The 15351-nt window shown below is 32.7% G+C and overlaps 1 protein-coding gene and 1 pseudogene across 4 annotated transcripts; one reads left to right on the top strand and one right to left on the bottom strand.

The window, feature by feature from the left end:
- Nucleotides 1–534: 534 nt before the first annotated feature.
- LOC111625190 (ras and EF-hand domain-containing protein-like) lies at nucleotides 535–13643 on the bottom strand. 4 transcript variants are annotated; one of them, XM_023368261.1, is made up of 23 exons: nucleotides 13456–13643; nucleotides 7053–7181; nucleotides 6725–6967; nucleotides 6505–6658; nucleotides 6278–6424; nucleotides 5853–5943; nucleotides 5071–5166; nucleotides 4806–4877; nucleotides 4380–4495; nucleotides 4230–4301; nucleotides 3533–3593; nucleotides 3363–3460; nucleotides 2825–2974; nucleotides 2660–2759; nucleotides 2460–2522; nucleotides 2304–2384; nucleotides 2016–2078; nucleotides 1820–1949; nucleotides 1490–1571; nucleotides 1293–1407; nucleotides 1103–1210; nucleotides 758–834; nucleotides 535–681 (listed from the first exon to the last, which is right to left on the bottom strand). In XM_023368261.1, the coding sequence occupies exons 3-23, from the start codon at nucleotides 6957–6959 to the stop codon at nucleotides 600–602; spliced, it is 2193 nt and encodes a 730-aa protein (XP_023224029.1). In that variant the 5' UTR covers nucleotides 6960–6967; nucleotides 7053–7181; nucleotides 13456–13643; the 3' UTR covers nucleotides 535–599. The 4 variants fall into 4 exon arrangements, with proteins under 4 accessions (XP_023224029.1, XP_023224028.1, XP_023224027.1 ...); XM_023368260.1 differs by having other exon boundaries at nucleotides 7053–7158; XM_023368259.1 differs by lacking the exon at nucleotides 7053–7181 and having other exon boundaries at nucleotides 6725–7000.
- On the top strand, nucleotides 10094–12671 carry LOC111625207 (annotated as a pseudogene).
- Nucleotides 13644–15351: the final 1708 nt, after the last annotated feature.

Genomic DNA, 15351 nt, shown 5'->3' with positions numbered 1-15351 from the left:
ATATATAATTATAATAAAGTTACAATAAATTAAGTTAATATAAAATTATATGTACAGTACCTAATTTATATATAATTTGTATATAATACTGTACAGACGATAGTTAAACTTAACTTACCTGCCTAAACTCTCCATAGAGTGGCGCTAGACGGCGGAAAATATTTCGGCTGCTCGTCCGCGATGACGAGATGGCGATGACGTTTTATTGCGTTTTACGCGTCCCTTTATACGAATACTGCCGCAATTTTTTCGCCGCGTCATAGGAATCTACGTTATTGGAACCCGCGTTATAGGGGAGTCTACTGTAATTCCCTCATCACTAATTCATTTCTCTATATACGTAACCTGAAGAATACTGCTCGAGAGAGCAGGATACTACGATACATCGCTAGATAACTGTAATCAATGCAACTCAAGCCCAATCACAAAAAACAAGAAAAAACAGTGTTTTTTTAACCTTTTTTTTAATCTCACGGCACACTTGAACTTATAATTAAAATTTTAATGGCGAATCAATATGTGAAAAGAAAATTATATATTATTTATATTTTATTACGATTAAATTATATTATCTACAACACCGTCCACGAAAAACCCCCCTAACAACATTTATTTTTCTTCGTTTCTTCTTGAAGTCTCAATACTTTCTCCAACTCTGCATCTTCTCTTACTTGAAGAAGACTTTTAGAAATCAATTATAAAATTGTTATTTACAAGCACTTGTAAATGCTTTTTTAATCACAAAAATTAGAAATACCTTGCCATTTTCTTAACAGATTCGTCCACGTGTGCTCCATTTTTTGAACTCGTTTCGTAAAATACCGCTTCATACTCCTAAAAAAATTATTTATTTACATGATAAATCACGTATTAATAAATTACGTTAAACAAAGAATTATGTATATATAGTATACGATAGTGCCCAAAAATGAGTTAACCACTGTAAAGGCTAAAATGTTATTGTTCTTATTCAATTGACAAATTTAAAATTCTTTGTCATACTTTCACGAATTACTAACAAACAACGTGGTTAACTGACTTTTGAACCACCCTATATTTGTAACATTTTATTCATTTTTTTTAATGTTAAACCAGTACAAACCTCTGCTAGCTTTTGTCCATCTTTATAGAGTATGACTCTGTTTTCATCGTTTTCGCATAAATCAATTTTATTACCAATTAATAATAAAACTGGATTGTCTGCTGTTTCCTTTTTTAAAATAAATAATAATTAATAAACACAATACGCTTTATTAATATACATTTTTTAAAAAATGTTAAATGACGATCACTTTAATGCGATTGATCCATCCTCTTACGCTCTTGAACGAAGATTCAGAAGTGACGTCGTACATGATGATAACCCCATCCGCTTTGCGAAAGTATTGTTTCGTTATACTACGAAATCTGTCGAAATTACGTTGAGTTTTTTTATTTTTAAATCATCTCTATCCTTTTTATGAATAGATAAATGAAAACACTTCTTTACCTTTCTTGTCCCGCAGTGTCCCAAAGCTGAAGCACTATTGTCTGACCTTCTACAATTATAGATTTCACTTGGAAATCTACACCTGTATGAGGGTAAGCGTGTTTAAACTAAAAGTCTACATTAAAATTGTTAATTAATATGACAAATTGAAGTGTTAGTTGTTATTGTAAAGTTATATCTATGGTTGTTGTACAGTTGCACAACAATATTCCCATGATTAAGCCAGCCTTGTTAACAATACATTTAATCCGATTTAAAAAGGATTTAAAGAAGTGGATTATAGTATTTACATAATATATAAAAGTATCACATGATTTTATCCCTACTCACCAATAGTAGCAGCGTAATTTGGTCGAAAATTATTTCCACAAAATCTACTCATGAAGCTGCTCTTACCAACTCCAGAATCACCAACAAATACCACTTTGAACACTCTCTCGGGATTAAGCATTAATTTCGTCTAAAAAAATAAAATTCTATTGATTGAAAGAAAAAGTAGAATTTATTTAAGTTTATCTTTCTTTACCTGTTTATTATCTACATTTTGATGGTTACTACAACAGTTTATATTTTTCTTTATTGTCATTTCCTAATAAATTTTAAAGAAAATTGTTATCAGTATTTGGTCCACCTTTATCTCAGTGTTATATAGGCCCTATATGTATATAAAACACTGAGATAAAGGTGGACCAACAGAGCCATATGTACTACAGTACAGGCTCCTAACATAGAGGAGCACAAAGTTTAGTGTACAGGAATACAGGAACGTTTGAACCAGCTTATCTCATTCCTCATTGTGCAGATGAATTTCTACCTGATCCTTTTCTACGAAATATCGATTTCCTCCATCATTCACTGTTTCAAACGATTTCTTGACTTTCCATTCATTTTTGGGCTATTTGAAAAAGTATATATTTACAAAAATTAATATAATTTACATCTATTGAGACATAGTTATAATAAAACAAACCTCGTTTATTGGATTACTTTGTATAGCTGCAGGAAATATAATACATTTTACTTTCCACATAACCTTCACGAAGAAAGAAAATTATGAAAAATTTCATATAAATGCCATTAAAGGATGCTTCTAAGAAACTATTTGTGTGTGCCATTGGTTTGTTTTGTGGTTTAGAAGCACCCAAAGATTCGTACAAGAATTATTATTACCTGTTTATTATTTTGAGATTTTATTGGAAAAATATTTTCATGAGAATCGGGTATAACGCAATCACCTTCAGCAACGATTCTGCAGTTTTTTATTTCAGTGCTGGAAAGAAGTGATCGGCTTTAAGATATGTAAAAATATGAAAATGTAAGGGAAATAATACAAACTTTTCATTATTATTTGGAATTTCTTGTGTACTTTCTAATATTTCTTCATTTTCGACACCTTCTTCAGTGTTTAGAGTGGAATTATCAGTTGTTTCTGGCTCTTCATCGTATATTTCGGATAAAATAGAGCTACGAGGTGATTTTTGGCTCCTGTATTTAATTAAAAGATAAGTAAATTATATATATATATTTTTTTCCAACGTTCTAGATCATAACGATATAAGAACTTGGTTTAATGCATAATATCAGGGCAATCTACGAAAAAGAATGCCTCTTTAGAGACTTTCTATAGTGTTAGACACGAAGAAAACTCGGAAATTGCCACGCAACCGGTCTATTAGTAAGGTGAGAATCCGTTACCAGTGCTCTAGTTTTACTTACTTGACCACTGGTGGGTCTGATCATGAATTATATGAGCTGTCTATTCCAGAAACTTCAAGCCGCTCCCATTGTGGATCAGGCTGACTGAACCCACGATGATTTTGGAAAAGGTCATCTTGCTGCTTATAGGAGGAAAGAGATTGTAAAAATGACTTACCCTAAATAATCGGAGAGAACACTTCCCTGTTTCATTAAAACCCTGTTTGAAGGAGAAGGTGTTTCGATATTAGGAGCTACTTCTTCATCAAAACTATTCTGAAATTTATTTCTTTTATGAGTTCTTCATTTTTTAACAAAAATTAATCATAATTATTACACATTTCTTACCGTTCTGCTACTAACTGTTGAGTTCATATCCTTTTCGTCCAATAATTGTTTATTAACAGTCCTGTAAATCCATTTATTGATAATTAATAAATATGCAATTTAAAACATACAGCTCAGCAAAATTGGGGGATAGTACAATATGTAAAAACCTATAATCAATTAATTTTCCCACAGAAAATAATAAGTATTAACCTGTGATATGAAATACAAGAAAAACAAATATTTAAGTTATTATTGTATCCTTATTCACTCACTTATTCATTACACTTGGCAGATTGCCATCGTATTGCATTGCCTTATTCCATTAAAACAGGCTTTGAACAAGGGAAAGATTATTCCAGATCCCTTTTACATGCTTGAATTCGTCAATTATCTGGTGTATGTTAAATCTCGACTTATTTTTTCAATATAACACACCTCCATGTAATCTCCAGTATAAAGTTCTGCTTTATAAGATAAGAGCGAATGGTTTAGCAGTTTAGCAATTAGTGAAAAATAATGATTTTTCCCTTGATGAGAGTTACTCATCTACCACCTTTATCTGGTATTGCGTGCACTGTTCCTGTATTGAATTTACTCCATCTTCTCCACACTGTTTAGGGTGTCTACTTAACTTATAATGCCTTATCTTCCAATTTTCTTGAGCAGTGCAATAAATTATTTGTATAAATTAAGACATATAATGCTTTATTCGTACCTGAGAACATCAAGTTCTTTAACCAAATGTTCTCTTTCCATTGCTATGTTTTCTGATACCTGTAAGGCTGCTCTAGAATATAAAGAAATAATTATAAAATTAATTTTATATTATTATTATTATTAAATTTAGTATGATTAATAATAATACCTGGCACGTTTCTTTCTGTCTTCCAGTGTTTTCTGTCGAAGTTCGTCTAAGTAATTTTGCATTTCTTTCATGGATCTGTCAGATTCTGTCAAACGTCTTTCTAGATTATCTCTCTCCTAAAGATTAAAGTTACTTATTATTATTATTTTTTAATGATTCACTATTCTAAAGTAAATTTAAAGAAGTACTTTCAAAGATTTTTCTACGTTAATGTGATATCATTTCATATAAAGAAAAATTCAATTTCATTATAAAAACTTGTACAGAAAGTTAAATTTTTAAATACATTTAAGAAATTAAACTTAAATTAAACTTGTAAAATTTGAATTATGTATTAAAATTAACAAAAAGTTATATTTTTATCATTTCTTCAATATTCCTATTTGAAAAATTTTCATATCTTGATAAAAATATTCAATATCTTACCATTTGAAGTTTGATATTTTCTTGTTTAGTTTCACTTCCTGCAAAGGTGATTTCTTTTAATTGCTTTTCCATCTAAATTTTTTGAAAACTTTATTAATTAATTCATAAAAATTATTACCTGTTATCACTAAAATATTAATAGTCCTGGAATAGTTACAGGTGTCCATAGGGTTGCAGTTATAAATGACACCATTAACGTGTGTAACCCTATGGACATCTGTAAGTTCTCTATTAATTTTCATTTAACTTTAAAAATTCTCATCACCTCCGATTGTTTCTCGAGAAGTTCTTGCAATTGTTTTTCTTTAAGATGAATTTCATTTTCCAATTCTTCTCGTACTCGTTTTTCTCTGCTTCGTTCCTAAATTTGGAGTGAAAAAATAATAATTATTGAAGTAAATTATCGTCTTCTGCCCTAAGAACATGTGTTTAATGAACCTATAACTAGGTACGTACGGTACACTCGAATACTCTTTATAGAGGCCTTAGTGTACCGAGCAATATTTACGTATAAGTAATGTAAGCTATAGCTTAGGGCCTCGATATATTCTCAGCGACAGTTTATACATGTTGCTTATTATTATTTGGTGAAGGGGTCTCTTATAAGGTTTGGTTTTATTCAATGCGATGTCACCCGGATGTCTTGGGATGGGAAACTGGCCCCTATTTATGTGTTACAGACGTGAAGAAAAATCGGCAAACTCTACGTGGCCATGATAACCCACGACCTGTGTTCAGTGGTTTTATCCATTCGGCCACTAATGGGCACGGAAGGACCTCTTATATGACCCGAAGTTAAAGTACAAACCAGGAAGTACGTGCTTCTATGGACTTTCTTCAAGTTAGCGTACCGAAATCAGAAATGGCCGAACAGTTTAGGCATTGGGTCTAGTAGTTATGATGATAAATTTGATCAATTTCTATGTTATTTTCTGAAGTACTAATACATTTTTAATTTCATTTTATCATCATTCATGTAAGGACTATGTAAAGCCACGAAAATTATGGGATATAAAATGTAAATCTTCAAAAACTTATAATACTTACCTCAGCTAATAGTCTGTCTTTCTCCAGTTTTATTTGTTTCTCCATTTCTTCATATAATTGTTGTACCTGTTCGTCGTGCTGATTCATTCGACTGTATAAAAAATATATTTGTTTTCTTAAAATTTTAAATAATCATATAGAAAAGTGTAGGAACGACTCTGTATTTGAGGACCAAATAGCGACGTTTACCGATAGCCCAATATATTATTATTAGTTTACTGTGATAACGGGGTAACAAATAATTCTTTAAACCAATAGACTAGTTCAATCTCTCCTTTTCTTTGGGTATTATAATCTATTAATGGGACTTATTACACTGATGCAAATCAGTGTAATAAGTCCCATTAATAGATTATACTCATAGTAAACTAATATATTGTTCTAATAAACAAGATACTTTTAAAAAGAGAAGAAAGTATTAATACTTTTTCAGAGCCGTTTCGAGATTCACACATTCCGTTTTTGATTCTTTGACTTCTTTAATCAATTTCCCTAAAAATTCTTCGAATTTTCTACACATATCTATGTTTTCCGATCTCAGTTGCATCCAAATGAGACGTACATGCTCTTTACTATAAATATATTTAAAATAATTTACATAGAATGAATATAGAATTAGTTTCATTGAAAATATAAAAGGTTTCTATCGTACTCTTCAAATAAATCCGCTGCACCCAGCTGTTCAAGGAAATCTTCAAATGTTTCATCTTCGCATTCTTCTTCGATATCTTCCAAAGTTTCTGAATCTGTATCATAATTCTTCTTATTTTTTGTATTAGGGCGTGTATCAATTCCAATAAACATACCTGCAACCAGTATAAAACATTTAAAGTCGATGAAATTTTTCATAAAATTGTATAAAATCTACGTACCAAAACCGTCAGTAAACTCTTGCAACGTTAAATATCCATTCTTATCGCTATCTAACGAATCAAATACAACTTCTAATTGTTCTGGAGACAATGGTAATTCATTAATTAGACGTTGCATGTCTCGTTTCGTTATTATTCCTTTTTGCTCCTTATCACATAACGAGAATAATTCGTGTGCCTTCTCTACAAGCACCTGTTTCATGTTCTGAGATGATAATACTTCGGACATTTTCATAAAAAAATCTGTAATTTAAGTCCAATGGATCCAAATGGTTTCTATACAATATAATAATAATAGTTTTACCTGAGGTTTCATATATTTTCTTACAATTTAACCAAGTTTTCTATTAGAATCAATGAGAATCAACGATACTTTGGAGGATTCAAGAGCCGAGTTTTCTAAGAACACTTCAATATCTTCAGCAATTTGAGATCTAAATTGATATAAATACAGACTCTACAAGAATTAACACACTTTTTATCAACATTTAATCCAATATATCGTGGATAAAAACTTACAACTTGAATACAGTCGATTCCCCTATAACATTGTTGATAATTCCGTTTTATATGAATTCCATGTTGTACGAGTCACTTAGATTTTACAAATATGCGTGCCGGGCTGTGAACGGCTCACGTATTTGTAAAATCTAAGTGACTCGTACAACATGGAATTCATATAAAAACGGAATTATCAACAGTGTTATAGGGAGGGGGTCGACTGTATTCTGAATATACAGGATGATCAAAATTGAGCTCTGTAGAGAAAACACTATTGGGCAAATCTCAACCAAATTTAAAATAATTTCTTTATAGTTATCTTCTCCCATTCAAACATTATAAAAATAAATGTTTCCTTTATAACCTTTGACCTACGAAAGCAGACTAACAACAACTTTAACCTCAATCTCCTCTAGTAACTTGAAACAGAGAATGTTTAATTTAAATAAAATTATCTAAAAGTCTTCCGCCTCTTGTTTTACGATAAAAACGCTTTGTGTGTTGTTAGAACCCAACATGTACACGTGTGAAGAAGCCTACATCTATTTCTTTGCTATAATTGGTGTAATTTTCGTGGTTCTGTCCATTCTTTATACATTTAAAGTGTTAATGGAAGGATTAGGATTGTTTACAGTATCCTTTTTTACACGAAGAGAGTGTAAAACAAGAACAGTAGTTGTCAGTTCTGTTGATGGAAGTGGAAAATATTAACGTTGAGTTAAATGCATAAATTTAATTGGACTAATTATGAAGATTAGAGCATCAGGATGAACGAGGAAGACGAATAAGAACGTGATGACGAGGCCGAGAGGTAGGAGTTATAATGTGAAGATTGTAATGTAATTTGTTATTTTACCACTAAACCCCTACATTTTGTGATGGAGATGAAGGAAACGGTTGTGTTCGAGAAACACCCGCAGAGGGTCATTTACTCCTTGGAAATAGGGAATTTTGTGTAATACATAAGGGCTAGTCCATCTCCAGGTTTCAGAATGTCAACATCAGCTGTAACTTTACCAAGAGAGGCAAGGGGATGTCATAATTTTTACTTAAAATTATACTACCCGTAGATCCTCGTATTATGTAATGGTGGTGTCAGCAGAGTGCAACAAACCCTTAAAGTTAGGAGGTGGTTGCTTGGTAAGCAGAACCTTAAAGACCATCAAAACTCGTGATAAATCAGGCTAGAAGAAGGCTTAATGCCTGATCCAGTGGGGACAGATGATCTGTATCGTGGTGTATTTTCGGGACTGTGTTCTTGCACTTGCTACAGTAATATATAAATTATTTTCTTATATATTTTATTAATCGAAAATAAATATATTTTGTTTACTCGACTTAAATTTTTAATATTTTTCGCACAAAACGTGTGTGACCTATATTTGACATATGGTGAATTTCACTGCTTGTAATTCAACGTGTCACTTGTCTGCTTGTGTTAAATTAGGTCACACACATTCTTGTATTATTTTTTTAAAAAATTAGAAACTACATCGCATTTATTATCATTTTAATATGAAATTTGAATAATTTAATAAGCGTAAATAAAGATATTTAATTAATTAAAATGTATGCTCGGTGATAATTCGTCTAACGACTTCTCAAAGCTTACTTAGCCTTGTCGCTGATTGTAGCGTTCCTAGCGGCAAGCATCCGAATGATAGACACACTATATTGTTCTGGCCACTGTACCCTGACAATTATAAGTAGCGACGATTAGTAACTCTCATTGGTCTGTGGCCAGTCACGTGATATAAGAGTGGTATTTTCTGGCCACTCAGTAAGTTGTTATCAATTCGGTATGTGTTAAATTTAACTGCAATTCCTTGTTGATCAAATTGTGCGAGTACATTAGGCAATAATTAAAAGTATCTATAGAGTTTATATTACGAAAGAATACCCTTACGATTGCAAATATATGTGATAAATTGATAATTGAGATGGACATACTTTTGAAAACCGTACGATCTTATAGGATACAAGGCCAGCCAGTTATCCCGGTTATATGAAGACCCGATCCATTATCGAGTGGATCTGCATGGATGTGTGATAGAAAAACATATCCTCGTGATAAACTATAAAGGAACCATGGAGAGTTGGGTTGAATCCAATGCCACATGATTTCGCGTAATTCTTCGTGCAATAGACAGACCCTATAGAGCACTAACATAGAGCATATATGTTAGTGATTGGGTAAAAACAAACATAACACTCGAATGTGATTATTTTAATGTGTTTAATCGACCGGAAAGTGATGACGATGAAGGATACAAACCCAGATTTGAATGGAGACGAGCGTAGCCATGTTTGTTTTCACTTCGTCTTCCATGATAGATGATGTCACGCGCGTTGTCTTTCAGGACTAGATTATCATTTGCTGGTTTTTCGTGGCTATAAGCACTCCATCCTCTCAATAAAAACCAAGAGGGAAGCGAGATTGCATGAAAAATTTACATTGCCTCAAACGGTTGCACCCAAATAACGTTATTGCAACTTTAACATCTGATCACTGGCAGCATAAGTACTCATTAAAATGCATATAGTGTGACTCTCATACAAAGATCGTTTTATAGTGACTAGGACATCTTCCGATATAACGAATAATTAGCGTTATCGAATCATTACTCTCGTTATATCGAAGGAAGCAGTATTTTTCCCCCCTAAATTCCTACTCATTAACTTAATACTCGTGTATTCAATGGGATAATATAGTTTTTTACAAATGAAAAGAGCACAAAATATAGAAAATTGCAAAACAAAGCTGTTAAATTCAAAAAGTACCGATGCAGAACGTTCCAGACATTTCGTGCAATAGCTTTTTGCCCGAGGAAAATTGCTACAATGAATTAAAAACTTCACTAGGCTCTTTGCAACAACCGTTACTCCTTACACAAGAGCCAAAAAAAGTTCTTCTAAAGTGTATTACGAACACTTAAATTGCAGTTATAGCATCCATTCCTCACTCTGGAGTGAATCCAAGAACTTTTCTGGTGGTTTCCCTCGTATAATTCGGGCCCCCAAATTTGTCGCCTGAATTGTGGGCCTGGTCGAACCTCCTTTAATGGATGATTAAAAAGGCTTACATTACTTCCCACAAGGTAGAGAAACTAATTTAAAAAATGATATGGAAGAGAGATTCTGACCCACATACCATTCTCTAAGAAATTTTAATTTAAAAAATAGCACAAAAAAAAAAATATATGATTTACAAAATCTAGTGTGGATGAGAAACTCCTACAAGCTTCTGTACCTCTGCATAAGGCCTTACAAATTAAGAATTTTTCCATATAATTTTGGCATAAAGAATTACTTTCTTTATTAATTTCGAATAAATAAACGGAAGTTTTAATTTAAATCCCTAAAAAACTAAACTATTTAATAATAAACTACTAGTTTTTATACGAGAGAGGTCGTAGGTTCGGTTCTTTCCTGCTTCTACATTCTTTATCCACTTGATTAAGGGGGTCCAGTTTTTCTTAGAACGGTTGTAAGGAGGTATATAATATATCGCATCTACGAGGTATATTCTGTAAATTATCCCTACTTATCCTTAAAAGCAAAATATAATTGTTTACTAGCAATTGCATAAGTAGAACGTGCGTTTTTTTACTCCCCAAACCGATCGATTTTCACCATAGCAACTCTAAACACTTATCGAGGATATTTTATGTCTGTAAATGTATAACGCAGATAAAAAAAAACAGCGTAACATAATTCATATCTTAAGTTTATCTAACTAGAAGAAAGGGGGTGAGTTTCTCATGCGTAAAATGTAGTTCATTGTAATACAGTTTGTACGTAACGGTGATGAAATGGAAGTTTGAGATCCTTTATTCATATACAAAACATATTTTGTACTGTTACTTTAGCAGTTTATGTACAGCTGTACAGAAAATTACATAAAGAAACACAGGAGAGAGAGGGGATACATAAAATATTTACACACTTCTGTATTTGTTACGCCAGTTAAATCCAAGGCTAGGATGAGATGAGCAAAGATTTTATGTAATTAAACGTATATAGTTAGTTTGTACTCATCGAGCTGTACAATAAATTAAGTTACGCCCTATTCTGATTCTCATTCACTATATAAAAGTGTAATTTCAACACTTCGCCATTATAAAAAAAAAGGTCGAAATTAGCATTCAGGTTTTACAACATGGCTTTCTTTTAATGGCAAGAAGTCGCACGTGAACAGTTGCTAATTGTTTCTTTTTTTAAAAGAGGGAATGGTTAATGACCCTTGACCTATTTATGACGATTTTGTAAAGTTTATTATTAGATTTCATGGTTAAATTCTACAATTAAGCAATGATTTTCGCTTCCTTGACCACTGCTAGTGTGAGATCGTCGAGTTTTATCCTTGAGTGATAGGTTTTGTATGGATCGATAGAAAGGTGTAGTCATTCAAACAGACCACTTCGTGTACACACAAATGACATAATTTGAAGTAAATGTAGGGCGAGCGTTCGTCGAACCGGAGCATTCCACCATGTTTGAATGCGAAGAGGCACACGTTTACTTTCTCGCAGCGGTTGGGGTGACGTTTGCTAGTATATTGGCCATCTGTCTATTGAAAATCCTCGTGAGTGCCATTAGGTTGTTTATCATCTCGCGCTTCTTCCCTCCTAACGTGAAAAAGTTTGGAGAATGGGCAGTGGTCACTGGGTCGACTGGTGGTATAGGAAAATCCTATGCTAGAGAACTGGCAAGAAGAGGGATGGACATCGTCCTGGTCAGTAGAAATTTGGAGAAGTTACGAAACACGGCACGGGAATTGGAAGAAGATTTTAGAGTCAACGTGGATATCATTCAAGCAGATTTCACCAAAGGTTGGGAGATTTACGATAGGATTAAGGAGGAACTCAGACATAAGGAGGTAGGAGTGCTTGTTAATAATGTAGGATTAATGGCTCCCCAACCGTGTTACTTCTTATCCCTTACCAATCGTGATATCCTCGATATTATACACGTTAATATCACTTCGGCTATAGTAATGGCACGTGTTGTCCTACCAGACATGTTGGAAAGAGAGAGGGGTGCCATCGTCATCATGTCGAGTCTCATGTCCTTGTTCGTTACTCCATTAATTAGTTGTTACGGAGCTGCCAAAGCCGTTAGCAATTCTCTAGGCATAGGACTGTCGTACGAAAAGTTACGCGGGGTGGTTTTTCAAACTCTGGTATTATCTTGCGTTACCACCAATTTGTTGGACTATAGCCATAGAATGTGGAAATGGAACCCTTTCGCCACCAATGCGGATTCGTACGCTAGCAGCGCCATAAATACCCTAGGTGTTTCCAAGCATACTACGGGATATTTCGGACATTCCGTGCAACTATGCATGAAAATTGTACCCGACATACTACTAAGGTACATGTTGTACTGGTCTAATTTGTTCATGTACAAGAAGCAAATTGCTCGAGTGCGCCCGGAACAGTTTTAATTAAAGATGTTGGATTGTAGAGTACATTCCAAAGCACCCCAACACAAGATTCAACGTACTGGAATATAGTTTATCATCATTTCTAACCAGCTATTAGTGTAAATTCTCATTAAAAATGAAAGCTGCACAGCTATCGTGGCACTAATCCATTGCAGATAAAAATTGTTCTTGCAGTATGAGAGATTTTAAAGAATAGATCTTGTTCTACTTATTGTTTAAACTAGTGCAAACAGGAACAGCACATGTTCCAGTAACCTACTGTTTATATCACGCCATATTGCCTTACTAATGACTTTGTACATTTTATGTACAGTACAATTAGCTTTGTAGCAGAGTGATGCAGGTGAATGGGAGGATAATGTACATGTGCCACTGAAACTCAAATTTGTATTTAAGAATGTGTTCGAGATCACCAGGGGTAGTTGTTATTGTGATGATTTTCATATAATTTAATGCTGTTTTTTGCCATGTTTTTTTGTGAATAAAGTCCTATCTGTATGCATTAATTTCCATTGTTTCCTTTCTTAAACAATAATTAATTACAATTAACAATTATGTAGAAGGAAATTCAAGTTTTTTCTTAATTATTAACCAGAATTATAACATAATTTATTAAATTATTCTTGCTCTCTAGGCTTATAATATAAATTAGAATCTTAGATCAGTGTATTAATGTAGATAATTAATGTCATTAGGTAATAAATATAAAATCCGGATGTATTCAGGTGGCAAAATATCATAAAATTCTAATAAAGTTAAGTTTTAAAAATATTTATAGACTTACTAATTGCTACTAAGTTATCTTTCTGATTTTCTCCATTAATTATCCATCGCAGAAAGGTAAAATTTTGGAAAAACAGTCCTTTCTAGCATCAAACAAAGTTGTGTAGTAGTCTGTTCCTGTACATGACAGCTGTATACATGCAGCTGGTATAACTAATTAGAGAGGAAACAGTAAAAATTATCACAACAGACATCCTCCTAGTACTTTTATCTACTCCGCAGCATGGCAAAGAGTAGTTTTGGTTGAATTTATTTATCAAAAAGTCGTTATAATTTATTCTCTGTCGAGTCATTCGTACTGATTTTCGATGGTCGACGGCATGGAGACTGAAAAATCTGAGCTAGTTGCCTACAATATAATTTATTTAGTAAAAACAAATGGTTCTAATTCATTCTGTTGTTGATTTAAGCAAAAATTTAATAATTATGTAAAAAAATGAACTTATTCTAAATGATAATGTGCTTCTAAAGCTTAGATGATAATAGTTCCTTCCTGATTTTGTTAAATACGTCTTATGTTTTGATCTGTTTCTAAAAAAAGCAGTTTTATGAGCAATATCTTAAGACATTGTTCATCACATAAAATCCAATTACCATTGACTCTCAATGCAACAGACTAATAAAGAGAAGCAATGTATGATAAATGAGAGTTATTTGTTGTATCTGATAGTCTGGCCAATTAGAAAACAAACTTTATGAGAGAGATAAGACAGCCGGATGACCTGTACTATGGTAAATAGGAGGAAACCAAGCACCACTTACAAGCTGGGATGTAAACAGTGACTGTTGACAGACTGTCTAACAGACATTTCACACACTAACAGTCTGTCTGATATTGATATTTCAAGTCAAAGGAATGGAATTATAGTTTGATACTGAGATTTGGTCCATTACTTCCAAAATTAAAGACCAAGGTCTTCAGATAGTGAATATGTGAACAACTAAAGTATCGCCCATAAGTCAGAAATCATGAGTTCTGTTTATCTTTGTTTATTCTTTTACAGGTAAAGCTTGGCACTGGTAAGGAGAAACAAATTCAAGTTATTCTGATGGCAGGAACGTGCAATTGGCATGGAGTTGCCAAAAACAGGTTGCATCCAGACTGGTGTGCGATTGGTGGGAAGTCTGTATGAGCCTGTTAAACTCTTTGGCAACTCCATGCCAATTGTAGGTCCCCACCATCAGAATAACTTGAATTCGTTTCTCCTTACCAGTGCCAAACTTTACATGTATAAGAATAAACAAAATAAGCCCAAACTTCTACAGTAATTAAATCATTTAATGAGTTATAGCAATAATTTTACGTAATTACTTACATTAATACAAGTTGGCAATGTAACTACCTACTTTTATTACAAATTATTTTGAACATAATTAATAATTAGCCTCATTACAGTCCAAAATTATCCAAAGTTAATGATTTTATTAATGTAGAAAGTGCGCACACCATTAAAATCCAAATGAATTTGTTATGTAATCAAATTAGTTTGAAAGAAAAATAATTTGATAGTAGTAGCAACTAGAACAAATATAATAATACTTTATGATTCTAAAGGAAAATTACAACCTTTATAATGTATCTTTTGTTTAAGCTCACACACAAAATGTTGTATAAACTTGAAAATAGAATTAATAAAAACTAGATTAACTCAAACGAAAATAATTTAGTAATAAACTGATGACCTAATTTTTAACTACTTTTAGTAGTACTGAGTCTTACATTGTGTGTTTAAGCACCAAATCACATGTAAGAGTGTAACGCAAGCATCCGATGTATTCACATGCAGTAATATATCAATCGCACCTTCCGTTGCCATGGAATACAAAACTTCAGCATTACCAAAAGTAGTTAAGACCAGACTCCTGCACTTTTCTTATGTATTCTAGGAATTAAAAT

Source organism: Centruroides sculpturatus, unplaced genomic scaffold, assembly GCF_000671375.1.
Source record: "Centruroides sculpturatus isolate CEXI.00-Female unplaced genomic scaffold, Cexi_2.0 scaffold456, whole genome shotgun sequence".
NCBI classification, from domain to species: domain Eukaryota; kingdom Metazoa; phylum Arthropoda; class Arachnida; order Scorpiones; family Buthidae; genus Centruroides; species Centruroides sculpturatus.
Note: the sequence above shows the minus strand (reverse complement) of the source record. Positions and strands in the feature narration are given on the sequence as shown.